This window comes from Haliaeetus leucocephalus, unplaced genomic scaffold, assembly GCF_000737465.1.
Source record: "Haliaeetus leucocephalus isolate CR32 unplaced genomic scaffold, Haliaeetus_leucocephalus-4.0 Scaffold228, whole genome shotgun sequence".
Lineage (NCBI taxonomy): Eukaryota > Metazoa > Chordata > Aves > Accipitriformes > Accipitridae > Haliaeetus > Haliaeetus leucocephalus.
Genome location: NW_010972664.1, coordinates 22,630,963 through 22,648,374, shown reverse-complemented (window position 1 = coordinate 22,648,374; position 17,412 = coordinate 22,630,963). Strand labels below are relative to the sequence as shown.

Genomic DNA, 17,412 nt, shown 5'->3' with positions numbered 1-17,412 from the left:
TTGCCACTGTTTGCCTCTGCCTTTTCCATTTTCCGCTTTCCACGCAGCAGTGCTGCTGGAGACCTGCTGTGACAGTTCCAGGCCACATCCTTATGGCAAAGAAACCTGAGTTACTTTTACACCCACAGAAAAGAAAAACAGTAATAATTTACAAAACTTTAAAAGTACACTTAAACCTTAGAGAAAGCAGTGGGATCAGTGGAGCTCTCCCCAATCATTTTAGAGATTAGCCTCTAAGCCTGTTGAATGGTCTGCGGTAATCTTTTACAAGGTATTTCATAAGCAAACAACCCCACAGGCTATACTGCAACTTTACACGGGGCTGCAGATTTGGAGAGAGCTTCTTGGGATACACGGTGTTCAATTTTCCCAATAGAGTGTGTGGAGTTAGACCCAAAGAGACTCAGGTTTAATCCTGGGTTTCTCATCAACCCTCTGAAACATGACCTACCTCTTAAGCTGCTCCCAAGCCACCTCTCTCCAATTAAGGAGAGCTGGACTGTAAAATGCCACATCCTGTACCCATTTGGCTCGGCGGATTTAATGAGCCATTGTGGTAGAAACAAGGTAATGCCCTCAAGCCACTGAAGACTAATCCATTATTCCTTTTTTCCCCCAAAATGATTCAGCTAGCAAACTCACACCATCAGTTGCACAAATCTGCTCTCTCCTTGAAGGGTTTCTGCAGACAATTTTTCTGACAGTTTTATGTCTCTCATAACTCGGGTTAGCTGTGCTCTGCTGGCTGTGGGCTGGTGCTCTCCCTGCCCCCCACGATAAATGCCCTTTTCCAAGGCAGATGCAGTTACTAATAGTTCAGAACTTTCCTTCTCAGTGGGCTGAAATGGAAGAGCTGCGGGTAGAGCAAAGGCTGAGCACCAAACTCCTCCTTCCCACCCTCTTCTGCAAGTGGGTATATGTGGCCTGGATGGGAAAGAATAAAATAGCTTGTATTATGTCTGTAGCTATATTCATGGTCACACCCCTTCAGTGCAAAGTTTGAGACTTGTTTGGTGATGCTGACATAAACTTTCCTGTTTTCTTCCTCCTTCAGGCTGTGTCTGCTGGTAATACTTTAAGAAACAGAAATGTTGGGAGGAGATCGAAAACTTCTCTGACATTTCACTGCTCCTCACTAAATAGAAAGGAAAGAGGCACGATGGTTTCTAGGGATGGCCCCTAGACACAGTGGACAAACATTTCTTATATGCTTTTCCATGATTTTGGCATTGTGATTTTAAATTCCCCTTTAATATCCTCCTTCCGTCCAAACCACCCTCATTCCGTATGGATATATCTAGGTATCAGAGGAGCAGAATGTAATTTCGTATGAACACCCAGTACTTCCAGAGTTTCTCCTACCAAAGCTCTGTATGTTCGGGGCAGAAGTCATGCAATTGAATAACAACATCCTGTAGGACCTCAGTTCAAGGTTTTCTCCGATAAGGGCTGAGAAGCCACTCAAGTAGAGCTTGGGTTTGAGTTAACAGTCAGTGAAACAACACGGGATTTCTTTCAGGGCTCTGCTGCTCGTTTCCTTTTGCACTACACCCAGTTTTGCTCCTCAGATTTTATGAGAACATTAAAATGCCACATTAGTTGCAAATATGATATGGCATAAACAATTCAGTCAGCGTGCTGTTTGAGGGAAGTGTAGAATGGCAGTTGGACTACTGGCAACCAGAAAATTTTTAAGAAGGAGAAATTATGCCATGGCCACAGCAACACTGACATCCTTTGAGGTTAAAATTGTTCTGAGCTGTTCTCTTCTGAAATAATTGCCTAGCTACAAACACATCCAGAACAGTGACTGGCGCACAGCAGAGCTAAACCTGTGCTCAGACAAGAAAAGAAAGGCTGGGAATTGATTTTTGCTGGTGTAGAGTTTCATAACTTGCCTATCAGGAGAAAATGCTTAAGACAGATCTGGATCATATGATGTAGAAAAGACAATACTTATTAAAAAGACTGTGTGAAATACTACCAGGACTTCAAGGAAACCATGACGATAATGCCAGTGTTTCTGTTAAATATATGCCTAATGAGCAGATTAATTTGAGGGACATTTTTTCTTAAACTATAAACATGAGAGTGAGAGGACCTTTCAGGATGATGGATATGCTTTGAATATTACTCCAGTACTATCAAACTCTATACTGAAATGTGATTTTCTCAAAAAAGAGAACTAAAGTGATCCTGTGTTCAATGGAAAAACAGAGAGAATTATAGATGGATGGTCAGCAGGAAGAAGGTTCTCATTCTAGAAATGCCTAGAGAGGATAATTTGTCTGGACCACAGCAAAAATGTCTGCTTGGAGCTATGAACAGACAGAGTGCTTGACTGGGAATGTTTTATTGTCACCCACAGGCTGCTATCCTGCTATCCTTTTTCTTAAGTGGGAAAAATTTGAAGAGTCAAACCACTGCCAGCACGGTCTTTGCTACCCACACCAAGCCCAGAGGAGTCATGCCAAGAACTGGGCTGTGTAAAGCAGTGTGCTCCTGGTGTCAGTGAGAGGTCTAAGGAGCCCCTTCAGCTCCCTTATTCACTGTTTTCTTCCTTATTTCCACTCTTCTTTTCCTAGGAGAATGTTTCCAGCCATGAGAGTGAAAATTACAGGCTTGGATCCTCACCAGCAGTATTATATTGCCATGGACATTGTGCCTGTGGATAACAAGCGATACAGGTAAGCTTTTTAGGTGCAGAGGTAGGAATCTTGTGATAACTTACTGTCAATGGATATGCCGTTATACACCATTGCAAAGGTATGCTGGAGGAGACCGTGTTGATTTACACCAACATAGCTGATTTGACCAGAATCATGAGACACAAACCCAGAGGTTTAATATACTCTCTTGCACTTTCGGATTTAAATCTTGCTCTTTTCAAATAGCAGTTTTTAATCAGGGAGATCCCTGGCATGCATTTCACAATTGACATGATTAGCAACAACTGTCTGAGGAAACTGATACCTGGAATTATCAATGGGGAGTCTGAAGCCTCTAAAGCTACTTCAGCGAGAAAGGAATGGGCAAGTAGCAGCTGAACTAAGATGGGCACCTCAGGTCTGGCCTGAACTGCACTGGGTGATTTTTGTTTTAAAAGCCTTCACTACCCAGTACAGCAGCCACAGGGGATATAGACTCTGACCTACAGCCTGGAGCCATTGAGAAACCTTTTGGTGAATCTCCACTGCTGAGCTGAAAGACAGGAAGAAGAGTTTTCTCTGATATTAATGGGCTTCCGATCCTAAAAAGTACTCTGGAAAACTCATGGTCCTCCGCATCCCAGAAAACTATCCAGACAGAGGTGACTTATCTATACTCATTAAAAGACTCCTGAGAGCAAATCTTTTCCCCAAATAGTCTTGACTGCACCACATTCCAAGGATTCAAGAATTGATCCACTGCTTGAAATGCTAAATATTACATTTTTGCTCTCAGATTGTGCAATGTTTCTCAGGAAAATGCTTTTCCTGGGAAGCATCAAGGTAGCGTCTGATACTCAGCTTGATGTTTTTCCCCTTTCTTTGAGTGTGGTTCTGACAGCATTAACATCGAAAATAAATATGTTGTCTTACATTTTTTTTCTGTCCTTGTTACCTTGTGCAGCCACATAGAGCAAAGTAGCAGTGGAAGGAACAGACTCTTTTTTTTTTTTTTTTGCATTTCTTGTGAAAATACAGGAAATGAGTCACTGTTTGTAGGTAAGGACTGAAACAGCTTAGCAGAGTCAAGTACAGACCCAATGAGGGGCAGCACAGGGCAGAACTCAGAGGTGTCAGCAGGACTGTTTGTGAAATGCCTTTGGCTGAAGGAGCCGCAGGACAGAAAGAAAAAAAAAATGTCTAGGCAAAGCTGTGGTAGAGAAATTTATGGCATGTATAAGATGGCTAGATCAGGAACACAGAAGATCACAAAAGACCAGGAACACAAAAATTATTTGTTCCTCTAATCCCAACATTTGTAATACTATACAGAATTTCCTATTTTGCAACATTTCAAACCAGAAATTCTGTTTTATCAATTGTTCTAGTGGTATCCATTGGATTTTGCCCTTTCCGGGTGAAGACACATGTGTTTTGCACAGCCTGGCATGGCAGCCAGTGCAGTTTTCTGGAAATCACAGGGTATTTATTAATATTTGCAGAGAGGGCTTTGTTTAACCATATTTCCTAGCCTCTTACTCTGGCTGAGAGAGGGTTAAGGAGTTGAGAAGGCACATGTGGCAGAGTTTTACAGGGAAAATAACTGCAAAGGTGGTTTTAATAAGGAATCAAGTCTGAACAAGTGGCTCAGGGGTAATCTGGCTTTCATTTAGAAGGTAGGAGGTTGCAATAAAGCACATTCTCCCCTGACTGCAAATGAGAGCTTGGGGTGCGTGCGGTAGGGTGACAGGGGAGGGGGAGCCCTGGAAATGTTCCTCCAGTGAGTGAGTGACAACTTCTCTTAGCCATCTCCCCTTCCTCTTCAGGTATGTGTATCACAGCTCCAAGTGGATGGTGGCTGGCAATGCTGACTCCCCAGTGCCCCCGAGGGTTTACATCCACCCGGACTCGCTGGCTTCTGGAGACACTTGGATGAGGCAGGTGGTCAGTTTTGACAAGCTCAAGCTGACCAACAACGAGCTTGATGATCAAGGCCACGTAAGTTAGAAGCTAATCCTGGTGCCTGCTGCCCCAGCCTCACTCCTCTCAGACTCGAAAGGGTGCTGCTGCTCCTTCCGTGCTCCTGTGTCCTGCTGGGCACACGTGTCTGTAGCCACCCTCCAGAATTATGGAGCTTTTTTCCCCACTTCAGTGCTTTTCCTCAAAAAGTTGCCTGACCCTATAGAGCAATAAAGCCCTTTTCTCTCTGCACGTAGCACAAATTTCGTCTCATACATGCTTGTAAGAAAAGGGTAATTTTCTTCATATTAGCCCTTACTCCATCCCTGCTTCCTTGTACATCTGGATGTAGGGTAGAATATTTTGGAAAAAAAAAAAAATCCTTTTCCTTCTCCTTTTGTTTTCTCTTCAGATAATCTTACATTCAATGCATAAGTACCAGCCCCGTGTTCATGTCATCCGCAAGGATTTCAGCAGTGATCTTTCTCCTACAAAGCCAGTTCCTTCAGGAGATGGGGTGAAAACCTTCAACTTCCCTGAGACTGTCTTCACCACAGTGACAGCCTACCAAAATCAACAGGTAAAGCTGCATGCTTCAGGCTCCTTTTGTGTTGGGTGTTCATATAAATATCAGTGTGCTCTTCATGTTTGAAACATTAACTTCTCTAAGAAATGTGTAGAGTGTGTACACTTTACAGGCTCGCTGTTTTTTTTCTGCACAGAACGAAAATGCTTGCTATGGCATAATGTGTAGACATGAGGTATCTAGCCAGAAAACCACCTTGCAGATAAGATGCCTGCAGTTTTTACTGTAAAGTAAATAGGTGAGATCAACCATAAAGAGATGTATTATGTTCACATTTTCTTGCTGTCTTATGGTACAAACTACAGTGTCCTGTCCCCACTGTAATTTTAAGGCAATACAACTAGTCCAGATCTGTTACCTCACAGAGAAAACACATGGTTGTGGGTTTTTTTAGCAGTGAAGGAAAAAATTTTAGAGAAGTGCAATCTCATCAGTTTGCTGACAAAAGAAGCCTTTGAACATGAGCAGCAGCAGTCCCTATTGCATATGAACTGAAATTCTCATGCATAATTCACGTTTTATTCAGATCTTGCACAGTTCCCAGTGGAGAGAGTGTTACTATTGACTCCAGATATCATAAGGAAAAAATGTTGCCACAGTGGGATCCTATCTGTAGAGACCTTGACTACTGAGCTTTTTTACTAATCTGCCCTTTTTCTTAAACTAGACTTCATAGCACTAAGAAACATAATTTCAGTGCACACTAGTGTTTGACTACAGAATTCCCTGTCTATCCCTATCTTCCCCAGAGTTATATCTTTAAGAAGAACTTAATTGCTAGGAAAATGTGAGCATTTGAGAATGTAAGTATTTGAGACACCAGCAAAGAAAGGAGATTTGGAAAGGCCTCGCTGTGGCTTACACACATGTGTGCTCTTCCTTCTCCTTCAGTGGCCAGTGAAAGATGATGTCCTAGTCTTTGAGGAGATGGCCTGCTTCATTGCTTCTGCAGGCGTGTTTGTTGCACACATTGAGAGCTCCTTATATCCACCCATTCCCTTTGTACTCTCCTTATGTATTGCTCATCTGCCAGCTACCTCTGCCCCAGGGATTCATTAGGCTTCAGACCACCTCTGTCACGCTTTGGGCTCAGTGTGCTCCTCTTCTCTTGTTCGTGTACACATACTCCCTGTTTTATTCTCAGGTGAGAGGTACTGTGCACATCCCATTTCCCTTTCCTGTCAATCTCCTCCTTACTGGGTTGGGGGTTGTGATGGCATTGAAAGGACTGTGTAAGGTAATTTTTTCCCAGCCATGTGAAACAATCTCAGTTGGTGAAGCTTTTTGCTGTGTTAATAGTGTGTCCACTTAGAGAGTGCAAGGTACTGTTATAAGCTAGAATGAGGGTCCAAACTGGCTTAGAAGAAAAATAATCTGTTATCAAGCCTGTTAGGGAAACAGGTTATACAGTTTTCTGCCATAAATTGCAGAGGGGTCTTGAATCAGAAGTGGTGAAGTAAATATTTTTTCCAGGACAACATCTGTGCTTCTGGAGAATGACTTCATGAACTCAGTGGATGTCATTATATTTAGTATTCTTGGACTGAAAGACAGACCCATGTCAAGTCAGCTCAGGGCAGATTGTAATATTTAGCCAATTTGTAACAACTGTGAATTGTAAAAATTTAGTGAATTGTTATAGAGTTTTTATTTTGCGACATGTAAGAGAGAGCACACGTGCTTACAGTGCTCTCATGACTGCTTCTGGATACTCACTCCTAAATTTTTCTCTGTTTGATCCGCTTGAATTGACTTAAATTGGGATCCAAAATGGATCAACCATTCCAGGAGGAAAAAATATTACAACACAATGGTGGATTTGCTGTCATTGCAGCATTTGAAATTTCCTGCCCCCCTTGCCCAAACACATGTATTCCACAAACTTTTAACTGTAGACCAGACATGGAAAGAGGATAGAGAAGGGAGAATAAATGACAGGAAAGAAGCCTGTCAGTCTTCCCTAATGACCAGAACTATAATTATGCAGGTAAGGGAGGTGCTAAGGGAGGGATCTCTGTCAGGCACTGGCTCTGTAAGCCACCTCACCGTAAAGAAGCACTGAAATTTCTTCCTGTCTCTCTGAATTCCAAGCATTCGGGTGTTTTGCGCCCCTCCACCCCCCATGATTGGGGGGTGGATTTTTATAATACAAATAAAGGAGATTCTGATGGGTTGGAGAAACCTTTTAATTAAAAATAAATTTAAATCCCCTGAATCTGCCTGCATGCCCTCCAGTGGCTGTAAAACTTTGCCTTACCGGGAGAAGCATCTCTGGAAACAATTGTAAAATGTTAGCAAATCCACCACAGGGATTCCCTCTGCTGTAATTCCATCCTCCACAGAACATATCTGCCTCTGTACACACAAGTCCCAGGACAGCTGCAAAGTCAGGCTAGCGGAAATTAAGTTCACAAATTAAGCTTCTGCAAAAATAGGAGCTGCATTCCAGATCTGAGGTTAATACCCAGAGTAAGGGCTTGGTTCTGACAGAAGCAAAACACCTGCAAAGCCGTTTCAGATCAGTCTGTATTAAACTAGTCCCTTTTGAGCAGTTTCAGCAAAAACACCTCAAATTTGATAGGATCTGGAGATCTCGCTCTCTTTTCACTCCAGAGAGAGGGTCTCCAGGACGAGGTGAGGCTGGCAGAGGGAAGCTCTCATGCTGCACCAGGTTGGGGAATAGCTGACAGGGCATATGATACCATGGGCTGCAAGGTCAAAATCCCAATATTATTTTCCATATTTACCAACATGGAATTCATGCCTAAAAATAAAGCAGGAAGGAAGATTCCCCCAAAGCACTCAGTCCAGCTGTCATCTTTGTTCAGAGGAGGGAAAAAAAGAAAAAAAAGATGGTTTCCAGACCAGAAAACCCTTGCAGGGCCACCCAGGTGCTGGCCAGAAGAGCAGCACCTTGTGCACGTGGCTGGGTGGCCAGCTGCTGTCTTTGGAGGCTGTAGCCTGCGCTTTGCTTGGCCTCTTCTCCTTTAGCATTGTTTGAAGGTCCAGGAGTGCATCCAGCTGCTGGATATCTAGAGTGTCGAGGCTGGGATAACCCAGATACCAAGCGAACCTGAGCAGTATGCCTGCTTCCCGAACTGCATGGCTGCCGATGAGTTATAGTTCCTGGGGTTTTGCACCCGGGTGCGAGGTGTACTTCTCCTTCGGGAACGGCTTCTCAGCCCCAGCGCTGTGCCAATTTTCCCAATGCTGCCAGGTTTCTGTCTCTGGCACTGTTCATTTGCTAAGCAGATAATCTGTTCATGGATAACGGAAGGGTAACTGTAATATAGGTCTGGGGAAATAAATATGAAAGATCATCGTACAGGTGGTTTGGGCAAGAGTGGTAATCATCAGTAATTTTCATTTGTTGAAAGAAAAAAAGTTGGGAGAGATCAACTAATTCTCTTTTTCTTCCTTTGTAGATCACCAGATTAAAAATTGACAGAAACCCCTTTGCTAAAGGTTTCAGAGATTCTGGGAGAAACAGGTAAGAGGAGCTTATTTGTGTTTCCTTACTGATCTCCTCTCTCCTTCCCCTGATGAGTGCACAGGGCATGCGTCTAGGGCCGAGGAAAGCGTTTTGTGATCCTAATTAATTTTTACAGGAGAAATTTGCTGTAGATTAGTTCTTAGAGGAAATACAAGGACTGTTTTACTTTACCTAAACAGATCCAATGTATAATGATGGCTTCCTTAGAAAATACTTTCCAGGTCAGCCAGCTAGACTGCCCCGTTTCTTTTCAGAAGTCTCCTCCAGTGCTGCTCCTACCTCTGCCTGGATCCTGCAGTCCCAAACCCTGACACAAGGGTTTAGATATTCTTAGACAACATATCTGTGAAGACAGCTTATCACTTTCCTGCTTGACAATATTTTTTCTGTGACTATTTTTTTGCTGTCGCATGTTTAATTTCCTGTTCATTGGTACCTCAGTACTCCTTCTGTTACCACTACTTTCAAGGCTGTTTTCTTCTGTACATATGTTTTGCTGTTAGGTTTTTTTCCTGCTGGATAATTTATTTATTTATGCTCATTTCTATTATTTTCATGTTCCTCTGAGCTTTTCCGTTTGCTGTTGAGAAACACAATTAAAATGTTCTTTAGCATCTCTGATAAGTTATTAGTAAACTGTTCACATATTACTGATATGGTGCCATTGATATCCAAAGAGTTAGATAAAATAAATGACCTTGTAAAGGTACTGTAGAGTTTCTTAAAAAAAATAATTTTTTGTTACTAAAGTGAAGAACAAGAGGTAGAAAAATGGAGGATTGCAGATTGTAAAACAGACAAATAGGTCATAGGATAACACTGTGCAAAATAATGAAATCTGTAGGAGAGGGGACCTAGACAATTTTGTTTGTTCTTTATCATATGTAGAGCTGGCTGAAGGGAATTTTTAGATTTTAATTTTCAGAGGAAATTCTAAACCATGGAGCACAAATGCTTGTTTTACATTAGAAGAAAAAATGAGTTTCTGATATGTTTGCAGGATAAAAGTGCAAAAATGTTCTAGTTTCAAACAATTTTAGTTTTTCTCTAGTGATGTCAAGTTGTTTCACTTTGTTGCTTAATTCTGTCAGGATTTTTATGAAAAGGTTAAGTAGAACACCTTCAACATTATTTAGAATATGTTATATTCTAACAACGCAATAGTAAAACAGGACCTTTAATCAAAAAACCTTATGTATTAGTAAAAGACATTACAGAGTTATCAAAAAAGAATATGAAAGTCCAAATAAAAAGTTTCAACTTTTTCTGCCATTCATGAATCCAGCGGAGTGTGCAGCAGATCTAAATATTTCAAATCTAAATGGGTATCCTTTAAATCAGTGTGACAAAGGCTTTAAACATTAAATTAATTATGGCATTAGACATATATGACTACATTACAAGAACCCTAGGGTTGTAAAGCAAGGCTCTGCGCAGACCAGAGCAAAAGTCGTGTGCATGGCCCTCATTTGCTGTCCCCATGGGCGCTGTAATTCAGTTTTTACTTGCATGCTCTTCTTGTGTGTGTTCACCAGGACTGCTACCTCGTTCACAGTTTGGTACGGGAAGCGTTCAGTGAATGGGCAACTGCCCCATGTTTCCCATCCCCCATTTAAGTGCTGCACGCCCCATGATCACAAAGACAACATCTTACTGACCTAGTGACTTCTTAGCTCAGGTCCTCTGTTCTTACCTTACTGTAGCTATGCAAAAAGATGTTACGGCCCTTACTTAACTCCTGCCGTGAGCGTTAGTTCTGATACTTGAGGCATATGTGACTTTTACTGTGCTCTCCTCTCCTGCACGGGGGAAGTAGTATGTGCCCTGGGTCCAAGGTCTTCCCTGTGTGCAGAGATACAGCTGTGCTGGAAGCTGGGCTTAGAATAGGGATTGATGCAGTTCCAGGTACATGGTGGGCTAGATTAACATGGAAGGCATTAATAAGGTCCTAGCCCAGTGAATTTGGACAGTTTCCTGAAAAGGTTGGGAATTACTGATCTTTGTAGCTCATTGATTTAAGAAAGGGCAGGAAATTGCTACATGGCTGCAGCTGTGGGGAGGGCTCAGTAAGGCTCTCTGCTGATGTAAAGAGGAATTAAAATCTTTAAGGTATTACACATCAAAGAGAGCAGCCTGAGGCTTTAGGAAGAAAAAACAGGCAAAGGTATTTGCAAGCATATATAGCAGTCAGGCGCCTGCCTCACAAGCAGTGGTCTGGCTAAGGTTGCACCGCTGTTGTCAACTAGCCGAGGACACTACCCGCTCCGCTGCTCCCTTGAAAAAGGACCTGTACATAGATGTCCACATAGGAGGGAGAAAAGCATTAAGGTCCAAGCTGTGTGTGGGAAGGACGCTCCAAATGGGACTTTAACACTGCTGGTTGGCTCCTCTTCCCCTCGTGACTTTCTGATCTCATCAGGATCGCTGGTCAACTGGAGTGACGGCTGTGATGCTCCGTAGCTTCCCATGTCCCCACAACAACTTTGATCAGCTACAGTGCATCAGGCTGTAGCTGGAGAACGTCCCACTGAAAATGTAGGCCTCCTTCGGAAAAGAAACGGGGTAGTTTGAAAAAGGGGCCATTTGTGAAGCAGGCAAGCGTAGTATACATCCAAGAGGTTTTCTGTATAAGGTCTTAAACAGGGAAAAAAATAAACAGTGTGGCAGCAGCAGGGGCCACAGAATGTCTGAGACTGCTCTAGGGCATCGTATCCCAGCAACATCAGGATACGGAATCAAAGCCATGGTTAGAGTTTGCCAGCAAATGATGGAGGAAAAAACCCAAACACTGGAAAAAGTAGAGTATGGTGGGGGAAGAGGGGCTCTTAGGCCACTTCTTCTCTAGGACATTTCCTTTCTGCTATGGCTTGAGGCTTTTCCATGAAATGGAGATGGATGTTTTTCTTTTGCTTATTTCTTATTCTCATACTGTTTCACTGTTGTTGCCTGCTGCAGAAATGACGGAGTTGACTCTTTTTAAAACTAGTTTCCCTTTTAAATCTTTTACTTCCATCAGCTCACAACCTTCCTGTATGTTTCCTTACGAGTGTGCTCTGCCTTCATTAGCACAAGAGACTGCTAAAATCCTGCTGCCCTGGGGACACCCCATCACGATGTAACTGCCTGTATCCATCTGGGAGAGTGATCTTTTCACACACCCCTTCTTGGATCTCCTTCAGTTGCTTGCACGGTTGTCTCCCTTCACAGCTGACCACCTCAGTCCTTGCGCTGGGAGAAGGAGCAGTGAGATATTTCAGAGGGAAGGATGCAAACTGCTCGACAGCTGGACGTTGTTTTGCAGTCTCGGAGCACTCAAACCATGTTAACAAATGGTGTTCAGAAACCTAGCTGTCAGCCTTGATGAGTTAGGGAGTTAGCCTGTGTTAGAAGGCTGAGTCTTAGTTCCCTCTTATTAGAGATTACCTCTACATGACTTTTGGTCCCTCTTTGCTTTATCTGCAAAAGCACGTGAAGCATCTGTAAAAGCGAAACAAGAGAACCGGTCCTGGTGGTGAAAGGATACCTATGTAATGTATGTACGAGGCAGGTTTTACTGCGGTGCTTTCCTGAACTTCAAGAGATTGAGAACCAGAGTTTTTGACATATGGAGCTCAGCTAGCCAAATGTTTGGGTAGCGAGGGTGCAGGTTTAATGCCACAGAGCCTATTTTTGGAGACTGAGTAAAGTTCATTTGACAGTGGGATGCTTGGGGGAGCTCCTTATCCAGGAGGAAGCCAGAAGGGACAACAGTCAGGAAACCCAGCAGGGTGAAGGAAGAAAAAAAACCCTAAGCTGAAGGCAAGCAACAGCACTTTCTTTTCAGATGTGGGCAGCTGAGGTGGATAAAAGTTGTTTGTGTTGGAAATGCTCTTTGAGCTTTTGTCTAGGGTAAGAGAGCCAGGAGGGTGCTTGGAGCCAATAGTTTGGCTTCCCCAGTGAACAATGAAACGATGACCTGAATCCTGCGTGCAGCGGGAATGGCAAGGTCAGCCATATGGGATGGATTATGGAGGTGCACAGATAGCTCGTACATCTTTTTTCATTTTTCAGACAATGGAACTGTTTCATTTATTGCCTATTATTAAAACTTTATAGCACTAAAAATAAAAGAATGAATGAAAAAGAGAGAGCAAATTTTGGATACCTTTTAAAGGACTGACCTTATTAAAATAAAGCTGGCAGTGAGTCCTCTTCTGATACTTTTTTTACTTCCTTCATAAAGATGGTGTGAGAGGGGAGGGTTTATGGCCTGATAGACAGTTTGAAGTCAATTTTTCAGTGCAGTTCTTTGGAAGAGAAAGTGCATGCCACATGGATAACGTTCAGCACACTTGGTACCAGCAGCCCTCACCAAAGCCCAGAAGAAGTTGCTGAGATTTCAGAAATACTGAAAACAATTCTTTTTTTTGTCAGCATTTATTGCTGTCCCAAAATTTCTCTTCATGGGCTAAGTGGAGTTTGTTTTCCCTGTTAGGGGCTGGAACACACACAAAATAGCATAGCACTCCAGTGTTTCTGCTGCCTAAGAGAGCATTACCTTTGTGCCCTGTGGTGGAGGTCTGTGATGTGGCTCTGGATACCTTGGTACCACACCAATGTCACAAACTGCTATGGGAGGGAGGGGTGTTAGAGTTGACAACGATGGAGTTTCTTGATTCCCACCTCTTCAGCTCACCTTTCACAAACAGGAATACATCACAGAGAGGATTAAAAAAAATACATTGAAAGGCTGGGGATAGAGTTATAAAATCAATCACTCAAAGCTGGTGTGCCTTCTCACTAAAGCTGGTTTTTGCATGGCTGCACGTTCTTTTTTTGCAAGACTCTGTACATGGGGTGGTAGGTGCCTAGCAGGTTAGCACATGAGGCTGTTATCTCGTAGATCTTGTCTGATGCATGGAATGATGTGAAAGTTCAGTAAGGATGTGTTCTGCTTAGATACTCTTTCAAAAACACCCACAACATTCGGTCTGCACAAAGAAAAAAAAACTCAACAAACCAAAAAATGGGAAAAAAAGGAGGATCTAGTATATAGGGACCTAAATTTGTGCGTAGGAGAACTGGACATACCTTTGAGCTCTGTCACCTGCATACTTAGAGAGGGTGTTTTATAATGCATGTCCAACATGTGCACACCTCTGGGGAAGTAAAGGACTCTCATTTGGGGCAGGAAGAGGAAAGAGGTGGCTTTAAGCCAGCTGTGGAGTTTGGCATCCATTTTTCAGGTACCTGTAGCTGCAGTGCTGCCCTCAGCATTACAGGGGCAATCTGTGAATCCGGTGAAGCCACAGTGTTGCTGCTGGCAGTTGCAGTGTGGAAAGGGGAAGGTGACAGGATCTGTGTCCACAGCAAAGGGACTGTTCTAGATCTGCTCCCCTGGAGTGGGAGGAGGTGGGTCCCTGCTGGCATCTCTCCTTTCCCTGGTATACAGGACAGGAATAGAGCAGCTTTGCAAGCTGCTTTGGTACACTCGGTGCTGCCATTTATCCTCTATCAGCTCACAGGTGCAGTGGGATCCAACCCTTAAAAGCAGCGTTTTATTCCTGATTTACTCTTTTATTTCTTCTTTTTATTATCTCCTGACTATTCTCTTTTTTCCTTTTCTTTTAGAAGTACAAATTATACGGTACTTGCGAGAACTGTATTGATACAGGGGAAAGTAGTAGATGGAGAGCTAGAAACTTTGAACTGTGAGTCAAGCTGAGCTGAGAACGATGCAGGCTCCAGGCAGAGGCAGGGATAATAGCTTTAACCTGCCTTTACTGTTTTCCTGAGCCACCTCCTGTTAGGGGTTGGGTTTTACTGGAAGGGAGTCACGAGAGTAGAGCTAGAAGTCAGATGCTGATGCAGGGTGGGGGAATCTGACTGAGCCAGACTGTGTGAATACCGGTTTCAGTGTGCTGGCCTCCCTAATTCCCCGCACGATCCTTGTGGTAGACGCAGAGCAGCTGGATTGGCACAGCTGGAACTTTCAGTCTGCATTTCTGGATGTATTACTTGGTTTTAATTGTCAAGGCAGGTCCTTTCAACAGCAGGTCAAAATTGCTCAGGGCATTTTATGCCCCCTGGATATATGGTACCAGAAAGTCCTCCCTTGGTGTTTGGGCTGGGGATCGTTTCACGAGGCTGCAAAAAGGTACCATTCTCTTCCTGGCTGCATGTGTCAAGACGCAGATGGAGTCTGAACATGTGTGGCTTTCTCACCCTGGGAGCGAAGGAAATCCCTGGGGGTGGGACCGGTAGTCGAAGAGCTGCTTTTGCACACAGAGCCCGGCTTAGCAGATGGGTTCACATTCTGCACTGCCTTGTTGTCTCCCAGTTCCATGAGCTGGCAGAGGCTGCTGTATTAACCAAATAGTTTTGTTGTAATGTGCTCAGCGCTAGTGTGAGACTGCTATGCAGAGATGTCTTCTGTTTCTACTTCTAACAGCTTAGCAGCTAATAAACACCATGCAACAACCTCTCTTCTAAACCTCCTCTTAAAATACAGAGTTTGGTTTGCCAACTCCAATGTATTTAAAGCATCCAAGCTTCCGGGGACACTTTGGAAAGTTAACTGAGTGGAGGCACGTGCAGAAAGACATTTTCAGAAGCAAAAGGCAGCTCCAGTATCAGCTCAGCATCTGATGAGAGGCTCTGGAGATGTTAGAGCCTTTTGCATTGAAAGGGGATATGTTCTCACATTTGACGAAGCATCTCTAAGTCATGTTCAGTCAGTGCGAGGGCTACAATCTACCGCTGAAAAAGATGGAACGGTGAGGAATGGGGAGCAGAGCAATGTGCAGCTTCTAGAGAAGAGAACCTTTCCTGGGAAGAAATTCCAGGGGGTTGTCTCATGAAGAACATGGGGGTCTTTCCCTGATAATGCACCTATGTCCTCACTGAGCCTGTGGAGTTAGAGACTTTCAGCAGAGCTAGCATTCTGTGGTGAAAATAAGAACATATCTGAGACCCTAGCCCTTCAAGAGGAAAAGTTCTCACTTGATTTTTGGCTTTTTTTCTCTTTGGTACTCTCTTTGCCATGAGTTAGGGACCCAAAGCAGAGATGCCACTGATCTCTTAGAAATGCATAAGAGGTTTTTTTATAATTGAAGTCCAAAACCAAGGAGACTCCCTTTTGGACAGCTTCCCATAGCACTTCAAAGCAGTGTCCACAACTAGGAGGTGTCAGGGAAAGGCAATTCACAAAATCTCTCGGATTCTGAAGGCTGAATTCCAGACATCCCTCGTTTGCATCACAGCTTGCATCCACAAAGTGTGGAAGCCCGCTCTACTATAAAGCATGCTTTGAGGAGCTGATGGTCCTGTGTCACTTGCAAAGCAGACAGAAAGTTTGGGATCCTTGTTAAAAAAAGAAAAAGGAGCTGGAAGACTGTTAGGAGCTTTTGAAATCCTGGGCTGGGGAAATTTTTCGTTTTGCTTTAGTGGCTAGCACCTGTGCGGGAAGGCTCACTTGAGGAATTCACAGATGCCAAGGTGACCTTTCGGTGGCCACTGGCAGTCTGTCAAGTGAGGTTGGAGCTCTTTTTCCCTGGTACCGATACCCTTGCCAGCTAACTGACATTCTTCTTCTCTCCTTGACTTATTTTCATTGCACAGGACAGGGCTGGAGGCCATTATGGAGACCTACGCCTTCTGGAGGCCCCCCGTGCGCACTCTCACCTTTGAAGACTTCACTACAATGCAAAAGCAGCAAGGTGAGTGTACAAAGGGCATGCAAAGAGCTGTGGAAAGAGCAGGAGAAGAGGGTGGAATAGCAACAACGTGCTCTGCCGTGCATCTGGTGGGGTCGCGTATCTTGTTGAGCTCTTGACTGCTGTGAAAGGACACAGCAGAGAGGGTGGATGGAAATGGTGGACAGGCCGGGCCTTACAAGGTGCAATGGAGCCGCTTCATCTCCCTGGTATTCCCAGTGCACCTAAGAGCTAGAAGAATGAGCAGGAGGGAGCACAGGGTTGGGAGAACCAGCCCAAGTACACGGTATGAGTTGAGTTAAGTGCAAAGAGAGCACAGAGTGACCGACAAAACGTTCCAGCATGTCAGACACGTTGTTCTCCATTTACAGTTAGGGTTTGCTATTTGTGTGGAAACACAAGGGGAAGGGGTGTATGTCCTCTGGAAGCTTTAGGAGACCAGAAATGTGCCTCCCCCAGGATCACGCTGCCTCACTTTCAAAACCCGATGGCCTTGCTGGAGAGACTTTCTGTTAGTAGAAGGCTGGGAAGAATTATTGGGTAGGCCAAGTGTTTTCCGCTTGTTCATGCTGTGTCTTTTCATAGCTTCTGCCCTTTACATCTCTCATTTGTTAAGTAGGGCTTTCATCTCTAGTTTCAGGCTGTGTTACTATTTTTTTTTTCCCCTGCACGGATGGGACTTCCCCATTCACTTCATTGCAGCTATTTCTGGTTAAAAACAAAGTGTTCACTGGGAACAGATGTATCAGGGCAACCTCGTAGTTTTTTTATTCAAATATAAATGCAAGAAAAAAAAAAACAATCCAAAACTGTGCTCAAATGTGACACCTGTGATGTTAAACAATCAAAAACAAATGCATGCCCTGTGTAGCATATTCTCCAGCCTCTCACACTTGAGCTTGACATCATCCCAAAACTTCCCACCAGACCTCGAATCCATCTTGGAATGGCATGGTCTCCTCCAGAGGGAGGGTAGCAGCAGTGGCTGCTGGGGCTGCCCATCACCAGGGCAGGATCAGAAGGGGATCTCTT

General features: G+C 43.8%; 1 protein-coding gene across 1 annotated transcript in view; it reads left to right on the top strand.

Annotated features, from left to right (window-relative positions):
• TBX15 (T-box 15) overlaps positions 1-17,412 on the top strand; it is a 96,475-nt gene that overhangs the window by 64,570 nt on the left and 14,493 nt on the right. Inside the window, exons 3-7 of the mRNA XM_010567511.1 lie at positions 2,586-2,687; positions 4,475-4,646; positions 5,020-5,187; positions 8,619-8,683; positions 16,286-16,383. Of these exons, the coding sequence (XP_010565813.1) occupies positions 2,586-2,687; positions 4,475-4,646; positions 5,020-5,187; positions 8,619-8,683; positions 16,286-16,383 (605 nt within the window). The remainder of the gene's footprint in view (positions 1-2,585; positions 2,688-4,474; positions 4,647-5,019; positions 5,188-8,618; positions 8,684-16,285; positions 16,384-17,412) is intronic.